The sequence below is a fragment of the Entamoeba invadens genome, assembly GCF_000330505.1.
Source record: "Entamoeba invadens IP1 unplaced genomic scaffold scaff_1105074724509, whole genome shotgun sequence".
Lineage (NCBI taxonomy): Eukaryota > Evosea > Mastigamoebida > Endamoebidae > Entamoeba > Entamoeba invadens.
Genome location: NW_004191926.1, coordinates 134,567 through 145,820, shown reverse-complemented (window position 1 = coordinate 145,820; position 11,254 = coordinate 134,567). Strand labels below are relative to the sequence as shown.

Here is an 11,254-nt window from a genome sequence, read left to right as displayed (position 1 = left end):
ATCCTCGTCGTCGCAATTCCCTTCTAAGAGTTCTGTTTGTTCATTTTGAGATAAGACAAGACGGGGGAGAAGTAATTTAAAAGTGAAAGGGTCCAACTTCTCTGGGAACGCTGAGATGAGTGCTTCCAACAAGTCGCACCCGGTGACAAAGATGTCGTCTGCCTGGTCGGTGATGAGGAGGAAACACGCGTTAATGAGGGGATCTGTGAATTCTGGGGCCTTTTTAACTACAAAAGGGGCTTCGCAGATGAATTTACCGATAGCGAGTTTTAAGTTGACGTTTGCTGTAGGTAAGAGGTGAAGGAGATGATTAAGAAGGTCGACGTAGAGATTAGGGAAGTCAGGGGGTGGGGAATAGGAGATCTCCTTTAACATCAAAATGATTTGGGAGACGTTTCCTGCTGTAGTTGAAGCGATTTGAGGGGTCACAAGACGGACAATTTGTGAGATTTCTACTTCGAAAGATGGGCCGAGAGAGGAGTAACAATCGGTGATGATTGTAGAGACTACATCGATGAAGAGTGGATGCGTCGAATGGGTTAAAGCCCATTGAAAGATTTCCTTTTGAAGTGATTGATCTGCTAATAAGAAGATGTGTGTTAATAAGACGACGCCGATGTGTTTGAGAGTGTCTAATTTAGAAATTAATATAGTCAGAGCTGTTTGATGGTCAAAGGACTTCCCTTTGTTGATCGCTTGTTTAATTAACACACAAATCATTTGACTCGCAGAGGAATTTTGTGTGTTTAATAACTCGTGAAATAAGATCGAAATGTAATCGTCGTATGTTAAACACTCTGTTAGTAAATTTAATGCTTCGACTTGCTTACTCCCATCTAAGGAATACATTACTAATCTCTCAATCTGCTGCCGTCGAATCTCCTCTTGCATGATGTTTTTCAGTTCTCTTCAGCTTTTTGAGGTTTTTCAAGTTACTCGAAAGACTCCCATTTTCTGAGTTCTGTGTTGCATGACAACTTACTTCACAATTGTTTGAAAAAGCTGTTACTAATATGTATTAGTATTATTGCTAAGAAATATAGTTCTTCTCTAAATCAAAATCACCTTGTACCCATTGAGTTTTTTAGCGGAGGCCTATGTTTGAAAGCAGTGGGAGGTTTAATGATATTTTGATTGTAAAAGAATTCCGTGCCGATATAGTGGCACTAATTTTAGCAAACAAAAAATGAAAAGCCAAAAAGTTCAAAAGTTGAAATTTTTTGAATCTTTTTGAAATAAATTTTAAATTTAGTAAAATTAGAATAATTATAATTATAATACTATTAAATCTCAATACTATTATTTAAGAATTATGAATTGTAATTATTTTATTTTTTAATTTAATACATAAAATTATTAATGTACTATATTATTTAATGCATATATCATAGTTAATTTATAATACATTTATTATAAATAAATAACTCCCAATAAATTTAGTAAAATTTATAGTATATTAATTTAGTATGACTAGTATTATTTAATAATACAATATTTTAATATATTTATTATAATTTTAATTAACATAAAGAAGTCCCATAATACTAACTTTTGTTGGGATTGATATATAACAAGAACTAATACATATCTATATGCAAGTTAGAAGTACGATGACGACAAAAACTATCTCTAATCGTAAATTTTCTGAATATCCTTGACGATTAACTAGACTTTCTGAGTACTCTTTTTGTTTATATATGATCAATTTTTTTTCTATCTCAGAATATACTTTTGGCGTTAATTGTAATTTAATTCTTTTAACTTTCTTTTTATTATACTTTATAATTAAAAAATTTATCGTTTATTGTTTTTATTAAATCCATGTTTTTTATTGCTGTGATAATTTAAGTAATTATATACAAAATAACGTCTTTTTCTATATAATAAAAAACGACATTTTTTATTATCTTGTACAAACGTGTTGAAATATTTAAGTATCATCAACCAGATTTACTATAAATAAATTTTAATTTTACTATATTAGTAAATCTATATAATATAATTAAAAAGTTATAAAAAACCTATTAACGAATGATGTGTCAAAACTCCATCACGAATAATCCAATTCGTTATGGAGGTGATCTTAGGGATCGACCTTGGCACCACATACAGTTGTGTCAAGCGTTTTAATGTGACGACTCAGGAAGTTGAATCTGTGATTTTTTCCAATCGAGATTCTTTACTGAGAAGTACAGTGAATTTTGACAACGGGCAGATTGTAGTTGGTGGAACGCCATCTTCGAACTGCTTTTGTGATGTGAAACGTCTGATTGGCCTGAAAATGACAGACACGGAGATTTTACCCGATTTGCAAAAATTTTCGTTTGGTGTTGAAGCCAAAGAGAACAACGAGATTGTTCTCATTTTGCAAAAGCGGAACGACGAGACATATAAGTGCAGTCCAGAGGAGTTGACCGCAGTTGTTCTCTACAAACTGAAGATGTCTTCTCTTGTGGGACTTCCTCCTACCACACCAGTCAAGGCCGTCATCACCGTTCCGTCTCAATTCATCGAGCCACAATTGTTAGCCGTTGAATTTGCTGCGAAGATGGCTGGGATTACGGTGATACGGTTAGAGCGCGAGCCCACCGCTGCCTTCTTTGCCTACAAACAATTGAAATATTCAAAAGAGGACTTGAGTCACGGGACAATGACGGTATTAGTCTTTGACTTTGGTGGTGGGACGTTAGATGTGAGTATCGTTGAGATGAGTGGTGCGAGGACTCGTGTAAAAGCGACGTGTGGGAACAATCACTTAGGAGGCCTTGATATCGATGAAGTGATCAAGCAGCATGTCTTAGACGAGTTAAAAGTAGTCGACGAAGAGACTTACACCAAGTTATGTGTGACAAGTAGTGCTGAGAGAAAGCGACAACGGATGAAGACGTTAGCACTTCATTGTGAGGAAGCGAAGATCAAATTGTTTAGTAATGACGTCGAGAGGTGTTTAATTGAACCATTTGAAGAGGTGGATTTTCAAATGGTACTTGAAAGACACCAAGTCGAGAAATGGTGTGAAGTTGTGTTTGAAGAGTGTATGGTAGTCGTTCGAAAGTGTCTTGCAAAGGCCCGACTGGACAAACATGATATCGACAGAGTTCTTGCTATTGGAGGGTCCTCGAAGATCGATAAGATTAAGGAGATGTTATACAGAGAGACTTCGATTGTTGTGGAACAAGATGTCGACCCTAAAGAAGTCGTTTCGATTGGAGCATGTTTACTCGCGAAAGACATTCTTCAACAGACACAAGACATTTCCCTTCCAGAAGAAATTGTGTGTAGTCCTCTTCAAATCGGCAATTTCAATAAGGATAAAAAACTTTCATTGGTCACTGTCATAAACGAAAATGAACCAATGCCTTGTAAAAAAGAAATCTCAGCAGTGACTTTTTTCGACAATCAAACATCAGTCAAAATTCACGTCTTTCAAGGGGGGAGAGAAATACAATTTTTCACAGTAGATAACATCCCTAAGTATCCGAAAGGTATTTGTAAATTCGCAGTGACATTCGAAATCACCGCAAATGGCTTTTTAAAGGTTGATGCAAGACTGGTCAGACCGTCTTTCAAGACCGCGGAAAAATCAGTGACAGTTAATATACAACACAAAAATTCGAGACAAGGCGAAATCGATCATTTCCAAACACTCACACGAAAAATTATTTAACTGCAAATTAAATAGTTGTTCTTAAAATAAATTATAGTATAATTTTTAATTAATTTAAACACGACATTAACCTTACGAAGTGAAAACTGGATAATTTATATCCTTGATTTTTTTACTCAAAATAAGTCACTTTTTTATTTTTGTATTTGAACTAAAAAGATCTTAAATTAAGAACGGCGTGTCACAAACCAATTTAAATAATGAAAAATTGATAAAAATCGAAGCGCTCTCATGAAAATTTATGTGTATGTCTCGTAACAGCAAGTATTGACTATTTTGAACACATGGAAAATAGGAAACATTGGTCTGTAAAGACCAGTAGTTTGCGCGAAAACTAATCGATTTCGTGTTTTGAATTTATTTTTAATTATTCTAAAAATAAATATGATCTAGATAAATCTTATCCAGATTTCACCTTCCCACAAAAAAAGTTGATTCAGTTGACTTGCTAAGGTTAATATTTTAAAAAAAAGCTGTTAAAAATTAATTAACGAGCTGGTTTTTATTTTTTTATTATCATAATTAAATCAAATTTCAATTAATTTGTTATAATTATTTATTATTTTTGATTATTGTTAATTATTAAAACTTGTTAAATAAAATGATTGAATTGATTTAAAATTAAACATATGTTACAAATAATAAAAAAGAATTGATGGAACTATTGACTATTTACTAGTAATATATTATATTTTTACTATATATAGTACTATAAAAATAATAAAAAAATTAGTGAATAGAAACGAACGGATTTAAAAATTATGTAACTTTTTAAAAAGTTGACAAGTCCTAAATTCCTTTTTTTCAAAAGTAGTTTAACTTAAAAAATGAGAAAAAAGAATATCTAAATAAAAGATATCAATCTTGTAATTTAAAACAAATCCTGAATATTGCCAAATATTGGTACTAAAAATTGTTTTGTGACGTGGCACCCCAAACCCAACTTTTTGCAATAAAAAACCCAGTTGTTCACAATTTATATAAACAATTGTTTTACTATTCAAATATAATAAAAGAACCATAAAGGAACTAATTAATTACTCTAAAACCTCTTTTGTTGGGATTTAAAAAGTGAACCTAATAACAGAAATAGATGGGTAAACTGAAGGTATAACAGGGCGAAATAAAAGCAATGACATAAAAAAAGTTGCAGAAATAACGTCTATAAACTTGAAAAGTTTTACAAAGAGAACTTTGAAAAAAAGAAGATGGACAAGGGAAAGTTAGCAAAAATGGACATTGGGTTTTATGAGGCGTGCGGTCCACGGCCTCAGATGGAGGATGCCCATGTCATAATCCCTGATTTGAACAAACAGTACAAGATCAAAGGCGACCAGATGGCGCTCTTCGCCATTTTCGATGGTCATGGAGGCAAAGAGGCGGCGCAGGTTGCACAGGAAGTCTTCCCAGAAATATTGGTGAAAGAAAACGATTTCAAGTTGGCCAACTACGAAAAGGCTCTTTACAGTGCTTTCCTCAAGACCGACCAGGAAGTGTTGAAGCGTTCCGAGGCTGAGAGATGGAATAACGGTTGTACTGCCTGTGTTGTTCTTCTTGTCGGTAAAAGATTGTACACTGCCAATCTTGGAGATGCGGAGGCTGTCCTTGGTGTCACCAAACCCAAGGAGAAAGGTTGCAAACCAATGCCACTTTCGACCAAACACAACCCAACGGACGACGCCGAGAAAAAGAGAATTGAAGAAGCTGGTGGACAAGTTGTCTGTGGACGTATTAATGGTATTCTCGCTATTTCGAGAAGTTTTGGTGATATTGAGTTCAAATATCCACACAACAAATCCATGAAAGACTTTGTCTCACCAATTCCTGCACTTCAGGTTTGTTTTCTCCAAATTTTCTTCCTTTATCTGTGCTTTCGTTCGGCACCAACAATTACTTCTCAATCTCGTTCCGTCAACATATTAAATTATAATAAAACTATATATTTATTGATTCAATATAGAGTTAATTTAATAATAAATTGTTAATAATATAATGACAAGTAGATGACTCCCATTGGCAAGAACAATCCGTTTTTGATTTTGACATGTGATGGGCTTTACGAAAAGATGAATTATGAAGAATTGATCACTTTGACTTATGAGAGCATCGAGAAACATAAGAAAAAAGAGTTTGACGCGGTCGCAAAGGACATGGTCGAAGAGTCCCTTAAGAAGGGCAGTATGGACAATCACACCGCCATCGTCGTGTTTTTCAAGTGGAAATAATTCATCGACATTTTAATATTATTTTTAGCTCTTTATTAGTAGTTTATTAGTATACATTTTACTAGTTATTTATAGTAAAATTACTATTAATAATTAATCCAATTATTTCCATTCTTTTATGATACCACAAGGGCCCGAGCTTTGTCCAAGTCGTCCAGAAGCTTTGAAACAATTTCTCCGTATGGTGCGAGTTGGCAGTATTTTTCTGCCGTTGGATGTTCGTTTACAAATAGTGAGAGTTTGATTTGGACGCTGTTTAATAAATATAAGTTTCATTTATTAAATAATACTACTTCTTATTATAATCTAGTTTATTATAATAAACTGTATTATAATAAACTACAAAACTATATTCCTTAATAAGAATTAAAAATGTAGTATAATTTAATTAAAAGTATAGTACAATAAAACAACAAAGGAACAAACAGGATTTCAGCGACTTTTTGGCCGACGATGGTCTTATTACTGTCCTCGGCGACTTTGATGCAATACTCCCAGAAATTTTTGACACTATTCCACTCGAAAGCTTTGCGACAAACCATCTGGAAATAGCCGATACAAGCTTCACAATAGGAGAGTAACGACAAATCACTTTTTCCTTTCTTTGAATAATCATCGCCGGCATGCTTCAAGGACTTGGTTCGTTCCGCAGTGTATATCTCACTCCGATGAACATCTTTCTCCTTCTCAAACCGCTCGGTCTTCTCACTCTTCCACCGATCGTCACTCCGCTGAGAAGACCGACGCCGCGTGCGGTCGTCGGAACGACTCAGAGACCGTTTGTGTGGGTCGCGGTCTTTTTTGCGGTCACGATCACGGCCGCGCGACAAGACATCTTTCTCGTCCTTTTCGGGCTTCTTCTCACTCTTACGGAAATTGAGAGTCATCTTTAAGCTTTTTTCAACTTTCCCGTCTTGACTTTTCGGTGATTCTTTCGAACGCTCTTTCTCTTTTTCTTTCTCTTTTTGACGACGGCGACGGTCTTTTATACGACGATCAAGATCCTCGTTCCGCACTAACGAATCTTTCGATAAATCTGAGGAGTAATTAAAATCAAGAAAATCATGAAGATACCGCGTCGCCTCTTCTTCCATCTATTCTTCTCAATTTGTAAGTTGTTTTTAGATGAGTTTCTTTCTGTCTTTTATTGTCATTTTTGAACTTATTATTTTATATTATTTTAACGTTAATTAGTTGACTTAATAACGAGTTTTTTTATTTCATTATTCCTATTAAAAAGTAGAGAAATAACGTCAATAAAAATAACCAAAAACAACTCGTTAATTATTTTCTCATACAATTGTAAGTACTATAATTATAGTTGTATTTCCTATAAACAATACTATAAACTCGTCAAAGATACAAACACAAAGACCGAACTTTTCACTCAAATGACGACTAAATTACTTAGCAACGTGTTTATTCTTTCTGTTGGTACACTGTAGGAAGATCTTCTTTACCAACCGGGAGACTTCCATCTAATAAATCATTCGTATTTTTCAGATATAACGGAGCTTCATCTTTCTTTTCTTCGATCTTTCCATCGACTTCATCGAAGGCTTCACTCACTTTAATGCCATACATGATATATCCTCCTAGAGAGTCCATTAAGACTGTTGGATGTGTGCGGTTGGGTAACACTTGAATAGTTCGACAGAATGGTTCGAAGAGTCCGTAGTGGACTAAAGCTTTCTTCTTAGTTAAGTAATTATAAAGTCTTGAAAGACCTTCTAAATATTGACTGTACACCACTAAAGACCCCGACTTCTTCAAAGACTGAAATAAGTACCGAACAGTTTCTAATGGATTAACATGACATACTATTACTAATGAATCAACTAGAACAGGAAGACAGTTTGGTTTGAAGTCAACTATACGATAACCATATAACTTCTCTTGTTTAGTTTCTTTTAGTTCTTTTAATTCTTTTGGTTCTTGAGTTTCTTCTTTCACTTCTTTAATTACTTCGTCTATTCCGTCTTGACAAATCTCACTCCCATGATTAACGTCTTGAGAAGTTATATTTATACTAGTACTAATACTATTCACAGTTTTACTAATACTATTAATATCTTTACTAGTTGTTTTACTATCAATTGGAGTGACGACGCTCTCGACGCGCGAAGGTACTCTATCGCGCTTGGGTGCTACTATAGGAACCAAGTTGTACTGTTCCTTCGAGAAGCGAATAGCATAGACATGAAGATTGTCCGTCACTGCTCGTAAAATACTGCCAATAATGAGTCCATTACAACTCTCTAAGACGGCGACGGACCCTCGTAAGTTTGCGTTAAACAATATATAGGCTAAAGCGTCTTCGCGGATCTTCCCGACTTTAAAAGCGCCTTTGGACGAATAAACGGAACATAAATTAATGGGGGAGGCTTCGAGGATTTGAAAGCAGATGACGTGTTTCTCGACTTTCTTCTTTAAATATTTGGTCTGAGAGTATCCCGTTTTGCCTTCAAAAGTGTCAGATTTTTTTAATAATTCGGATATGATCTCTTCTCCAGCTAATCCTTCACTTTTCATTTTACTGATGTCATCACTTGTTAAATGCTGGGCTGTATTCTGATCATTCAGATTGCGATTGTCTTTCGTCACTTCATCTTCAGATTGACAAAACTGATTCACAATCTCATCAGGAGATTTCCCAGTGACAAACTGATGACCTTTGATTTCTACCCATTGCCCATACCGTTTCCCTACTAAGGAACTAAGATTAACCGTACATTTAGAGACTTTATAACTCCGGTCAGAAACTACCTCAACTACTTTCGCAAAGTCATCGCGTTTCAAAACTACCCAATCATTCGCACAGACCACACACTTCGAGTTCGCTTCGACTTCCATTGGACTTATGATAGTTTTTTATTTTTTTCTGGATAATTAGAATAAAATAAAAGGGTTCGAAATTTTTTATTGTTATTAAATTTGTTTTTTATGTTAAATTTTATAATAATAATATCATAAAAATTTATTATTATTCATTTCGGTTTTAAGTATAAGTTAATAATTTAATAAGATATAATTAATAGAAAATAAAAGTAAATATTTTTTTTATTATTTATCAAATAGTTTACTATTAATTGAAATAAACAATACAAATAAAAATACATTAATTTTTTTTAAAGGAAAAAGTCAAACATGAATTTTGGATAATAAAACTTTTTATTTTTTAACCAATAAGTTATTATCAATAATATAGTTATAGTTTTTTTTGTAACATAAACAAACAAAAAACAAAACTAGAAAAATATTTATAATTAATTAAAATGATTAATTAAAAAAAATTGTTTTTAAAAAAAAAGTTTAGTCAAAATACACAAAACGACAAGAAAACTCAACATTATTGTCACAATAATTCCACGTGAAGTCAACACCTGAGTCAAAACGAAGGGATTCTGTGATTTAAAAAGTGAAAATCTCACAACTCGTCGATGGAAACTCAATCCACATCACTCAATAATCACGACTCATCAATCACAAAAAGTGAGCAATCAGATTCAATCAAAAAAATGCCTTGTCTCAAGATCTCCCCACGAAAGGACATCAACGACAGGCTTCATTCACAAGCAAGCAGAAAGCATTTTGACTCGGCGGAATATTTCTCTGCTCAATACAGCGACAAACCAAGACGAACAGAATGATTGATAATATACATAGTTTATTTAACTATTTGTTGCAATTTGATTCATTATATTACTTATATAGTTTAATATGCTATAAATTATATAGTTTTCAAACAATGATGAAGTTCGACACAAATGTTATTCAAATGTTATTCAAAGAAAAGAGAGAAAAGAGTGAAGAAGTGAAAGAGAGTGATTTGTGTTTAACTTCCTAATAAAAAAAGACAAAAATTGTATTGTATAAGTCGAAATGACGCAAAATTTCGGGAAAAACGAAGAAGTTTTCAATGGTTTTATTTTACTGCAATGAGAAAGAGGAGAAAGAATAGAAAGTGATGATGCTGGTGATGAAGACGGAAAAGTCAGAACTGAGAGTGGGGCCATGTCAATTCTATCTTTTTCAATCTTAGGGTTGTCATTCACTCAATTGGCGAAAAGAGAGAATAGTGGGGTATTTGAGGAGAGAAAACGGATGTATATAAGGCATGACGAAAACTTGAAAAGACAAACCGTGTTTTCAACATGCCAGCGTCAAAGAAGGATAAAATTACTAAGCCCGAAGAGGAAAAGACTGACAAACCAAAAGTCGCCGCAAAGCCAAAGACCACCAAGAAGAGCAAACGTCCATTAACACCATACTTAAGATTCGCTCAAGCCAAACGGGAAGAGATAAAAGCAGGCCTTAAGGAAGGTGAGAACCTTAACATCAAGATGGGACAAATCTGGAAGGAACTTTCGGAGGACGAAAAGAAAGTCTATACTGAGGAGTACAAGAAAGAAAAGGATGTCCTCGACGAGGCTGTCAAGCAAAGAAAGGAGAAGTCCAAGAATAATCTCAAGGCTTCTCGTGAGGCTGCTAAAGCCAAGAAAGCTGCCGAGTCAAAGTGATTTCTGTCTTTTATTTGCTTTTTGTTGCTTTATGTTTTATTGTTTTTATTTTAATTGAAGACTTCGAATATATTTTAGTATCCAACAATTAGACCTTTTTATCACTTCTTTATATTATTCTTTCAAAATAATATATTTTGAAAGAAATAATAACATATTTCTTTTTTTTGTTATTTATTTTATAATAAATTATATTATAAATTATAATAATGTTTTTTATTATTAATTAATTATTATTATTTAATAATTTACACATTTAACTAAGGCGTGTATTGTATTTGAATAACACACTAATTGCAAAAATTAGTGTGTTATTAAGGACAAAAATAAACGTAAAACAAAGTCGAAAATTTCAAAATTAAGCGGATGGCGCTTTGGTTCTGGAGACACCGACGGTTCTTCCTCTTCTTCCAGTAGTCTTAGTGTGTTGACCTCTGACTCTCAAACCCCAGTAATGTCTAAGACCTCTGTGAGCTCTCATCTTCTTAAGTGCTTCAATATCTTCTCTAAGTCTGGTTTCAACGGCATTGGCAATGAGTTGGCAGTTCTTTCCATCCTTGATATCTTTTTGTCTGTTCAAGAACCAGACTGGGATTTTGTAGTTGAGTGGGTTGGTCAAAATATCAACAACCTTGTCGACTTCGTCGGCCTTCAAGAGACCAGCACGTCTGTTGACATCAATGCCAGCACGCTTGCAGACAAGGAACGCAAAACGTCTGCCACAACCCTTAATGCCAGTCAACGCATATGGGACCTTTTTCTTACCATCGAGATTTGTGTTGCAAACACGGAGCATGTGCTGGAAGTCTGATTCCTGGGTGACAAATGCCTACTTGTTAGTG

At 34.1% G+C, this 11,254-nt stretch overlaps 7 protein-coding genes across 7 annotated transcripts; 3 read left to right on the top strand and 4 right to left on the bottom strand.

Annotated features, from left to right (window-relative positions):
- Positions 1-2: 2 nt before the first annotated feature.
- Positions 3-891, bottom strand: EIN_308200 (hypothetical protein; the record flags this gene model as incomplete). Its single annotated transcript, XM_004186052.1, has 1 exon — positions 3-891. A coding segment is annotated over one exon (889 nt), but the record flags the coding sequence as incomplete, so codon positions are not given.
- A 1,180-nt stretch (positions 892-2,071) lies between these two features.
- On the top strand, positions 2,072-3,667 carry EIN_308190 (heat shock protein SSA1, putative; the record flags this gene model as incomplete). Its single annotated transcript, XM_004186051.1, has 1 exon — positions 2,072-3,667. The coding sequence occupies one exon, from the start codon at positions 2,072-2,074 to the stop codon at positions 3,665-3,667; it is 1,596 nt and encodes a 531-aa protein (XP_004186099.1).
- Positions 3,668-4,875: 1,208 nt separating this feature from the next.
- On the top strand, positions 4,876-5,892 carry EIN_308180 (protein phosphatase 2C, putative; the record flags this gene model as incomplete). Its single annotated transcript, XM_004186050.1, has 2 exons — positions 4,876-5,502; positions 5,671-5,892. 2 exons carry the CDS (start codon positions 4,876-4,878, stop codon positions 5,890-5,892), a joined length of 849 nt encoding a protein of 282 aa, XP_004186098.1.
- A 116-nt stretch (positions 5,893-6,008) lies between these two features.
- On the bottom strand, positions 6,009-6,986 carry EIN_308170 (hypothetical protein; the record flags this gene model as incomplete). Its single annotated transcript, XM_004186049.1, has 2 exons — positions 6,009-6,144; positions 6,319-6,986. 2 exons carry the CDS (start codon positions 6,984-6,986, stop codon positions 6,009-6,011), a joined length of 804 nt encoding a protein of 267 aa, XP_004186097.1.
- Positions 6,987-7,311: 325 nt separating this feature from the next.
- EIN_308160 (hypothetical protein) lies at positions 7,312-8,745 on the bottom strand (the record flags this gene model as incomplete). The annotated part of the gene is made up of 1 exon (XM_004186048.1): positions 7,312-8,745. One exon carries the CDS (start codon positions 8,743-8,745, stop codon positions 7,312-7,314), a length of 1,434 nt encoding a protein of 477 aa, XP_004186096.1.
- Positions 8,746-10,046: 1,301 nt separating this feature from the next.
- Positions 10,047-10,412, top strand: EIN_308150 (hypothetical protein; the record flags this gene model as incomplete). The annotated part of the gene is made up of 1 exon (XM_004186047.1): positions 10,047-10,412. One exon carries the CDS (start codon positions 10,047-10,049, stop codon positions 10,410-10,412), a length of 366 nt encoding a protein of 121 aa, XP_004186095.1.
- A 358-nt stretch (positions 10,413-10,770) lies between these two features.
- EIN_308140 (ribosomal protein S13p/S18e protein) lies at positions 10,771-11,241 on the bottom strand (the record flags this gene model as incomplete). Its single annotated transcript, XM_004186046.1, has 1 exon — positions 10,771-11,241. A coding segment is annotated over one exon (471 nt), but the record flags the coding sequence as incomplete, so codon positions are not given.
- Between the last annotated feature and the right edge of the window lie 13 nt (positions 11,242-11,254).